This window comes from Diadema antillarum, unplaced genomic scaffold, assembly GCF_040938485.1.
Source record: "Diadema antillarum isolate AM-2024a unplaced genomic scaffold, OU_Dant_1.0 seq00000291_RagTag, whole genome shotgun sequence".
Lineage (NCBI taxonomy): Eukaryota > Metazoa > Echinodermata > Echinoidea > Diadematoida > Diadematidae > Diadema > Diadema antillarum.
The window spans coordinates 395,001-404,777 of NW_027271317.1; the positions used below are offsets into that span (position 1 = coordinate 395,001).

The 9,777-nt window shown below is 39.8% G+C and overlaps 1 protein-coding gene across 1 annotated transcript in view; it reads right to left on the bottom strand.

The window, feature by feature from the left end:
* The window catches only part of LOC139730093 (zinc finger protein ZPR1-like), a 15,064-nt gene extending 5,633 nt beyond the window's left edge, over positions 1-9,431 (bottom strand). Inside the window, exons 1-8 of the mRNA XM_071641000.1 lie at positions 9,189-9,431; positions 7,955-8,116; positions 6,151-6,241; positions 5,124-5,194; positions 3,874-3,951; positions 2,183-2,305; positions 1,053-1,185; positions 1-129 (exon numbers count right to left, since the gene is read on the bottom strand). The exon at positions 1-129 is cut by the window's left edge and continues 32 nt beyond it. Coding sequence (XP_071497101.1) covers positions 1-129; positions 1,053-1,185; positions 2,183-2,305; positions 3,874-3,951; positions 5,124-5,194; positions 6,151-6,241; positions 7,955-8,116; positions 9,189-9,305 — 904 coding nt within the window. The 5' untranslated portion in view covers positions 9,306-9,431. The remainder of the gene's footprint in view (positions 130-1,052; positions 1,186-2,182; positions 2,306-3,873; positions 3,952-5,123; positions 5,195-6,150; positions 6,242-7,954; positions 8,117-9,188) is intronic.
* Between the last annotated feature and the right edge of the window lie 346 nt (positions 9,432-9,777).

Below are 9,777 nucleotides of genomic sequence, written 5' to 3' on the forward strand. Positions count from 1 at the left end.
CAGTCATCTTTAGCGTCATCCGCCGTCCTTTCTCCGCAAAGCCCCCTCCCGTCTTCACCTCGTTGGACTTGAACCCACAGGAGTCACACGCCACGGCCATTATGATAACCTCCTTGAAGAACGGAATGTCTGACGAGGGTCAAAGGTCAAGGAAATCCTCCTCCCTGAATCCGTCTTTGCCTATCTCTCTTTTTTGATCTACCTGTCTCCCTTTCCATCTCTCATGATGATATTAATCACGAGAGTGAATTGTTAAACTGACACAGATTAATCTCTCACTCTCTCTCTCTCTCTTTCTCTCTCTCTTGCTCAACATGCACATTAAACAATTAACAAGCACAATTTGTTGAGAAAGCCAAGATACATGTACAACAGAAATATATACAACAGATAGCACCTACTGGTACAATGAAGAGCTTAATGAAAAAGTGCAATACACAATCCCTGTCACTATTGTCAAAAAAGGAAAAAGAATGGAAATACATACACATGATCCTTTGATGAGTAGGTATGTATTTAACTACTCTTTTGCTTCCTCTACCAATATTCTTCATCAAAACTCTTTGTGAGGTAAGCGATTGTACACCATATCATTTTTTTTCACTTCACAAAAATACCCCCTTTTTGAGGTATGGCAACTCTAGCTAGGGGAACAGAAACTTTCAAAAAGCTTGCATGTAACTTTTCCACTGATCAATAAAAAATACAGTCCACTGCTCCATTTTTGAAGATTTTGAAGTACGGTCTGTATCATAAAGTATGAAATAATACCTTTTAAATGATATATTGTTCACTACATATAAAGGTACATTTTTGAAGTTATGGTCAAAAGAGGCAAGAATTTTCTTATTATTCTCTTTATTTTTCTTGACCTTTAATCGCAAATATCTCCATTTGGCAAATATGGACTTATCGGTTTTTGCAAACAAACTCGATCTTCAAATAATGCCCCACTGAAGTTATGCTGAACTATTTTGCGATTTGAATTTTACAAAAAGTTTTTTCAATCCCAGAAGGCGCCAAATGATCATTTTCTCGGACTGAAAGGATACCGATCGGCTGCATCCTGCACTTGGTCGGGGCGTGGCACTCCTGGCAGTCGACGTTGAATTCCAGGACCTCCTCCGGCACCAAAGGATCGTCTTCTGGAGGCCCAGCGTCACCAGCCGCAGCATCTTCCTCATCCTAGTAACAGTGGAGGATCATCAACCACAAGACGAGTATCATTACAATTACTTTAGGAAAGGATGTGTTAAAATCTCCTTGAAGGTACAAAGGGAAACCTCGTCACAGCAAGGACCTCAAAACCATGATAATAACTTTGTTTCATCAGGTTTCTCACTATATCGAGGGCAAATACATACATAAAATTGTGACCTATGAAATCACCTCCTTATACAGAGGTTTTGTTATATCAAACCTCTTTATATTAAGGTTTCACTGTACTCAAAGGATCTCTGAAGTTCAGGATTTAGTGTCTGTACTATTGAAGACTATCGATCTCGTCTACATAACAAGCTGATGCCACTGTTTTGACCAATTTTTTTTTTGTGCCACGCTAACATGTTGACTACAACACAGGAAACATCTCATTACAACTTTCCTATTAAAGATGTTCTCCTTTGGTGATACTACGTTTGATTCCGCGAACAACTTAAAATCTTTGCTTTAAAAGTATTCCTGATTTTATGTGGTGTCCCTGAAACAAATCATTACCATCTAAGAGCAAACAAGATTGGTTTGATAGGTGAACCAGTATTGTAAGTACTTGGGAGGGGCAGTTGGATGGTAGGGGCAGATCAAAATCAGAACTGGACAAACAGTAATTAAAACAACTCCCAATCAATTACATATGTGACCATCATGTATGTGAGTAAAGGAAAGAAGAGACAGTGACTCCTTTGTCTAAAAAGATTTCAGTGTAACATATCATAGAGTTACATGCTTTCTTTGAAGATAGACTGACCTACGTACTCGGTATCTGCGTTTACATGTTTTGTGTGATTCAATCTAAGCCCAGTAAATTCATAATTATTAGTACCGGTACTATGTTTGGGGCTTTATTTGTTCGGTGTTTTCTTTTTCACGAGAGAAGGAGAGAGTCAGAAAGGCAGTAATTCAGCAGATATTGCCCAGTGTTCAATGCCCTATTGTCGCTAAATTGTCTGGAGAGGTCACTGACCTGGAATCCCAGCATCTTCTGCTGCTCACTTGTCCGCTTGTAGTAGGTGACCTTCAGGGCGGGGTCAGGTTTCGGTGCAAATGGATTCTCTATAAAGCTATTGCCAGTAGGGTCATCAATAATCTGGGAATGGTAGAGGATATGAATTCAGTATGGGAACTGGTTTGGAAATGCACTGATTTAATAGGTATCACAAACAATATTGACAGATTTCTCAAGTCATATGTGACCCGCTACAACAAAATGGTCCTAAAGTCGCGCACGGTCGAAGCCGTGAAAATCGAGTTTGAAGTCAGAGCATCAAAATTGGTCAAAACTTACGATTTTCTGAATTTGACATATTATTAGAGTCTGACATGTCTTCTATCATCTGTCGAAATTTTGAAGCAAAATGATGGAAGGAAAGACTAAAAAATAGCGTTTTTCTGGGCCATGTTTTTTTGGCGTTTCAACGAAGCAGAAACTGGTTCGAACATTTGGATTGAGCGCCACACATAGGCTCCGCCCCTAACAACGACCAGAGTGATCTCATTGGTCAGTTTGCTGCTTGCCGCTAACCGAAGCGTGAAGCTCGCACACTGCCCAGTCGACTGGTGCGTGCTGGCGGGGTGCGCTATGCCCAGCCACTTCTCCTGGCCTCCTGGTCACTGATTGGTCGGTGAGGAGACCGTCGACGATATGTTTGAATGAACATTTCGGGGGTTGCTAGGGCTTACCTTCTATTGTCCGGACGTGAACACTGACTTGCGTGTCCCTTGATCGTGATTGCGTCGCAAGGAAAACTTTTAGGGTGCTTTTCTCGAAACAGTGATTTCCCAGACGTCTCGACATGCTCTTTTTTAAACATCGATATCTCCGCAGCCGATTATTTTTATAAGATGTGTTATATATCAATTTAAAGCAGAAAGATTAGGGAATTGTGTCATGCAATTTTCAAATAATCGACCTCGCCCGACTTTAGGATCATTTTGTTGTAGCGGGTCACATATAAGAATTCAGGCATTATGAAAGTTTCCAGTTACTATTACTGCTCACTCAGGGGAATAAAAACAATATACTTTAGTCTATAAAAAAAAAAAGTGGATGTATATTGCCATGCAACAAAAAAGTATTTTTCAGAATACAAAATCAAACAAAACTAGAAAAGCACTTGGAGAGCACAGACTTCCACTAAGCCAACAAGTCACTTCCACCCTCACTTGCTTGCAATTTCCCCAAAAATAGAAGCACCTTGTTTATGTCATAGCACTGTGCCTTGCCCGAGGAGAGCATGTGCTTAAGTGCACATATGTAAACCTCCAGTACGCACAGCTTGAACCCAATGTTAGTTGACCTTATATGCCAAAGATGAAAAATCCTTTAAAAATCCATACAAATTCCTGGATCACTACCAAAATTGCATGAGGTACTCCTTGTATCAATAGACATTTTTTCTGCAAGTTTCATTTTAATCCGCACACAACTTTTTGAGTTATTTTGCAAACAGACAAACCAATGCCGATGATCACTTAACCTCCTCCTTCTTGGCGGAGGTAACAATATCAAACTGAAAAGTATAACACAGTAAATCTTCCAACATCAATAGCAAAGTATTTTTCTGACTACAAAATCAAACAGAACACTACGAAACTGAAAAGCACAACACGGTATATCTTCCCAAATCTCAGCAAAGTGGAGTTGAAGGTACTCACCAGATGGAAGGGCCTTGGGACGTTTTTTAATTTTTCAATGAAAGCATCGATCTGAGCGGCTACTTCTGGTTGCAACGCCTACAAAACAAGAAGTAGTAATGGGAGGAAATAAACTGCAAATGCAACACACAAAATTTGAATTGTAGTGACACAAGTTTACAGGTGTCATAGGAATAAACTGAGTGTACCTAGGGATACCAGGTATGCGCAGAATTATGAAAATCAATTTGCTTTATGTAAACTTGCTTTGAAAAATAGAAAACAAAACAACAAAAACAAAAACAAAAACAAAAACAAACAATTTTACCTTGCTAGTTCTTACTGGATTTAGAGAGAAATCATATGCCTACACTGTCAAAAACAATATACGAACAAATACAAAACATTGAATTTCTACAATAAGAGTAATTTTGTGCACCATTGGCCAGAACAAACAGAACTCAACATCTCTCACTGAGCATAAATTCTTCAAAACCTCCATTAAAATGAATGTTTATAAATCACTTTTATACAGCTGTCGCAATCTCTGACAAATTAGTTGCTCAGCACTTTGCAAAGTAAACAAAACATTACAAACTAGAGAAGCACTCTGAGAGCGCAGACCTCCGCCAAGCATGCAAATCATTTTCACCACTGATCTTGTTCTTCCGTAGAGATATCAGTGATTTCCACCCATACGTACTGCATTGTGTGCTGAAAGTTGCCAGATTTCCCAATATAGAAGCCTTTGTTACGTCATAAACCCTCAGCTGCACGGCGCGCCTCATCCCAGCAGAAACTAGAGCACGCACTTTAGTGCGCGCAGGCAAACCTCAAATACGCGCAACCTGAACTCCCAAGTTCATTGACCCTACCTGCCAAAATATCAAAAATCCTTCATAAATTCCCCAACAATTCTCGGATCAATGCTAAAAGTTAATTGTTTGGTACTTGTGTCATTCTCAAACTTTCTTGCAAGTTTCATTCCAATTCGTTCACTACTTTTTGAGTTATTTTGCACACAGACAAACTAACTAACTAACAAACCAACGGTAACGAAAACATAACCTCCTCCCTTGGCGGTGGTAAATATACTTCAAAGTATATTTCATATAGCGTGACCGTCGTAAAGTTGTTGTAGTTGTTGTTGCTGATGTTGGTGATGGTGGTGGTGGTTGTTGTTGTTGTTGCTGTTGTCGTCATCGTCGTCATCGTCCTCATCGTTGTTGTTGTATTACTGGATCTAGGATGAAAAAGTGAGTTTTACTTACCCTCCTGACTGGCTGGTCTTGCTCAAGACCTGCAGCTGCTCTCTGCAGTAGTCCCTCCACTGTTGTTAGGGCTGAAAGGGTTAAAGGAACACAACAGCACATTTGATTTATATCTGATCTGGGTCTAGGAATCTAAAGAAATACTACAGAAATTTAAATAGCAGCATGAAAATCAATTATTCCTCCTCACCTACAAAGCAATCTACTGTTACTAGCAATCTACTGTTACTATAGTTATTGCTGGTACTAGAACTACAATCATATAGCTTCCACTTCTATTTCACTACTACTATAATTGTTACTAATTTCTACTACTACTGCTGCTGCTGCTGCTGCTGCTACTACTACTACTACTACTACTACTACTACCAATACTACTACTACTACTACTACTACCAATACTACTACTACTTCTACTACTACTCCTTATCACATTCCTTTTGACTTTTACTATAGTATTAGTAGTTTTACTATGTATGTTACCATTGCCACTACTAATACTATAACTACTTCCGCTACAGTTACTTTCCTTTCTACTACTACTATCATGTCTACACCTACTATGATAAACTGCTTCTATCTCTTCAACTTTTTCTCTCTTTTATTCATTCTTTTTCCCTGTTTTGCAAGGTTGTACAAATCATACCACATCTTTGCCCAACTCTCTTTTTATTTGAGTCTTGGCATGGTAGCTGTACATGTTACATGTACATGTAAAGCCCACATTAGAACATTATTTTCTTCATTTACCTATTATGAGCATACACAATGCTGACCAACATAGGGCCTACCACTTCACATGATGGATAAGTGTTCCCTAAAAGTGCATGATATTTGGGACTTTTTGTATACTATTCTGCCAATTTGCACATTCTAAGTGTGTAACACGAGCATGTGATATTAAACGAAACTAAGCCATTCCCACAAAGCTCTCCTAATAATCTTGCTTTGTCACCAAAATTGTCATGATGCATTGAAAAGTGAAGTTGAGGTCATATCTGAGATGGTATCTACATAAAGCACTTACTCCCTTTCTGCGTGAAGGCTGGTATCTCAAAACCCAACTCAGGGATCTCGGCAGTGGCTGAATCTGTCTTCACAACTTGCCTGTCCATGTCCTGTGGGTCAAATGAAAACATCAAATCAGCAGTAGAGGTCATAACTAAGTACTTGACAAAAGCATAGTATGAGAATAATACCATTTGATTGAATTTTCCTTGTCAATGTACTACATACAAGGCACTGCAATTATGACAAACTGTGAATAAGAGGTGATTTTAGTGCAATTTCATCAATTTGTAAAAGGTGATTTTACACTTGTTTGTTAGTGTATTAAAGACAATTCAAACATGTGGATGAGCAAGGGATAAATCAACGAGTAATTGCACAGAATTTCCCCTTACCAAATTCAGAGTTCACTCCTCAATTATTAATTTGCATGAAAAACTCTCAAGTCTGATCTTATCGCAGGTACCTGAAGACTAAAACAAACTGTATAACCCTAATCAGGCTAGGGGGGGGGGGGGGGCGGAATCCGCCCCCCCCCCTCGACGTTTCGTGCAATATCTTCGCAGCGCGATAAGCTCCCGCTGCGATGTTTCATGACTTTCTTATCGCGCAACTTTTGAGACCAAAATTGTTGCGCCCGCGCGTACCATTTTGACGCGACGCCCGTTCGAAAAAAATTTGTCAACCCCAAAATTGCTCCAAAACGTGATTTTGTGTACAAATCCAGTGCAAATTGTTTTTTTCAATTAATTCACATAAAGATTCATATCTTGACTTAGAATGGACGAAATTAATCTATTTTAGCATAATACAGCTTTGAAAAATGTCTGTGACAAATTTTGGCCAAAAAACAAACAAAAACAAAAGGTCGAAAAACAAGGAAATACATTTATAAGAAATTCAAAAAACAATCAAATACGTAAGAAATTAATTTCGATACAGATTTTTTTTCATCCTATGCCTCAGGAGAATGATACAAGAAACATTTTTAAAAGAAATTAGCTTAATTAGAGCATTAATAAGTGATGTAGAGCCCAAAACTGATTTTATGCATAAATTACAATAATTAATTAATATAAAATATAAGAAAAATTTTTCGGAGTAAGCAACCATACATTTTGATAGTATACATCGCGGGCGTCGCGTGTGCCGATTTTCGGTGCGATCACGCGTTCCATAGGCGAGATCTGAAGGGGGCGGAATCCCCCCCCCCCCCTCCCGATATAGAATAGCCAAAAAAGCCCAGCCTGATTAGGGTTAAGAGAGCACTTATCTGCAGCTAATTCAGGGAACTGCGCAAAAGAAAACGGCAATCCAGATTGAACACATCTACTCCACATGTTGTCAGTAAAGTATTTTTGTTCTCTTTTTCAGAATGAGAACCCTCCCCTTTCCACCCAAAAATATATCATAACTTCATATGAGATAGATCATTGAGTAATACCCTTATTCAACAGAAATTTCTTCTCATCACTCACTCGTCGGAAGTAAAGTTTGTTGCTTCCAGCCACCCACCGAAGTGTATCGGGTCACAGTCTGATGAATCCGACTTGTGTTGGTGGACAATCGGGTCAGTCTCAGACCTGTCTTGCGTGATCCTCACGGGACGATCTTGCCTCATCGGATCACACCCGGCATGCCTGACACTGACCAGACAGTCAACCATAACAAGTCGGATTCATCAGACTGCCATCCAACACACTTCGGTGGGTGGCCGGAAGCAACAAACTTTGCTTTTGATCAGTGACCGATGAGAAAAGAAAAATATCTGTGGAATGGGGGTATGACAGGAAAGTAGGGTGTGAATTTTGCCCATTCCCCACCTCCACTGTCTTAATCTCCACATCGAAGGTACAGCCCTGGGGTTGCAGACTGCTGGCGGGCTGGATCTCGTTGTTGCTGTAGTTGCAGTGATCGCATTCAAAGGAGCTGATCACGACAGACTTGAAGAACGGAATCTTGGTGAGGAGGAGGCGGGTCATGCCCTACCAACGAAAAAAAAAAGAAAAAAGATGATGGATGAACATTTTGAGTCATTGGAGGATTTGTACAGCAAGACACTACAAATGACATTCTATTTGTAGTTAAAGAAAATGAACTCTCCCTTTTCCTTATATGACTGATCAATAATCCCATTGAAATGTGAATAAAATGCTCTCCATAACATATCACTCACATCTCCATCATGGTAACCATCTGAAAGCACTTGTTGGATGCCATTTGAATGAAATTGAAGAATTATCAAAATTTTGTATTATTTTTTTTCAGGGCCATATAAGATCTGCAAACTTTCGCTGTGTGTCCTAATAAAAGTTTTGATTGTAACAATTTCACTGTAAATATGAACTTCATTTGCATCAATCGCACAGGTACGAATACTGACTCAGAATGATAAGAATACAGTGTAACAATGACTAACTTAATAAATGGCTTTTGATACAATAAACACCTTAATCCATCGAGGACGAGTACCGAGTATACTCGGGCAAGTGTCAGATGGGAAATGCATGTTGCAGCACAATCAACACATTCTCAAGGGGTTAAGCATGGGTCTTAAACTACGTATGGTGCCAAATGATATTTCAATCGAAGCTATCATAGAATGTAGAAAAACATTTTCTTGCAAATATAATTGCTGTTATTCACAATGAAATGATTAGACATGGAGATATATTCTGACACAACACTAAAATTTTCCTAACATGTTAGAGGTTTTACAGCTCTCTGTCTGCATTTCAATCCATCTCCACACAAAAACTCCTTGCATCACCATTGGGGAAAAATGGAAAGACTTCATCATGTCCACCCCCCCACCAAAAAAAAAAAAAAAAAAATGTCATACCACTCTACATTACACCACCCTTGTTAGCTGAAACGAAGATGCATCATGTGCAAACACACACTTCGGCCTTTGGCAAGTGGTGGGGACAGCATGCATCTGTGCATTAGCTAACAATGGAAGGGTTCGGTAGAGTGGCATGGCAAAATAAGTGGGGTAGGGACTTCGGAAGTTTTATACAGTATGAAAACACATTGTTTTTTGACCTTTGAACTCACATTTTCATGACAATTCATGCACAGACTCTCGATCTCTGTCGTTTCGAGCTCGTCGTAGTTCTCGGCGGAGAGGTCTTTGAGCACCATCCGGTCGTTCCCACCCTCCTTTTCCGCCATGACTCTGGGTTGGGCCAGAGAATCTCCAGTGATGTTGAAGAAAGGCCTTGACGAAGGAACGGGCCTACAGACAGAGCCCACTGCTTTGTTGTTCTGTTACAGGACCAGTCCTCTACTTCCGTGTCACTCTAAGATGTGATGTAACTTGTGATGATGTGATGATACCTGTGTCATTTCAAGACTCTCAAAGAGTGACAAAAACACACGTTACGGTCTTTTAAAATGTATTGTTATATCGCCTCTTCTTCTGAGTCTTGAACATGTTCAGAGACTCCAACCCCAAGCACCTTCTGATCTGGAGATTCTCCCGCCCGAAACCCCTAGCAAACGGGAGACTCCAAGTTGATGTGTGCGAAGTGCGAAGTTCCTAGGATTCTAGATGTTCTCTGGTGCATGGTGCTATCTAAGGCTTATTTTTTCAACATACGATAGAAATAAGTAAGAAATCCTTTCCACCGGGAGACACAGAGCC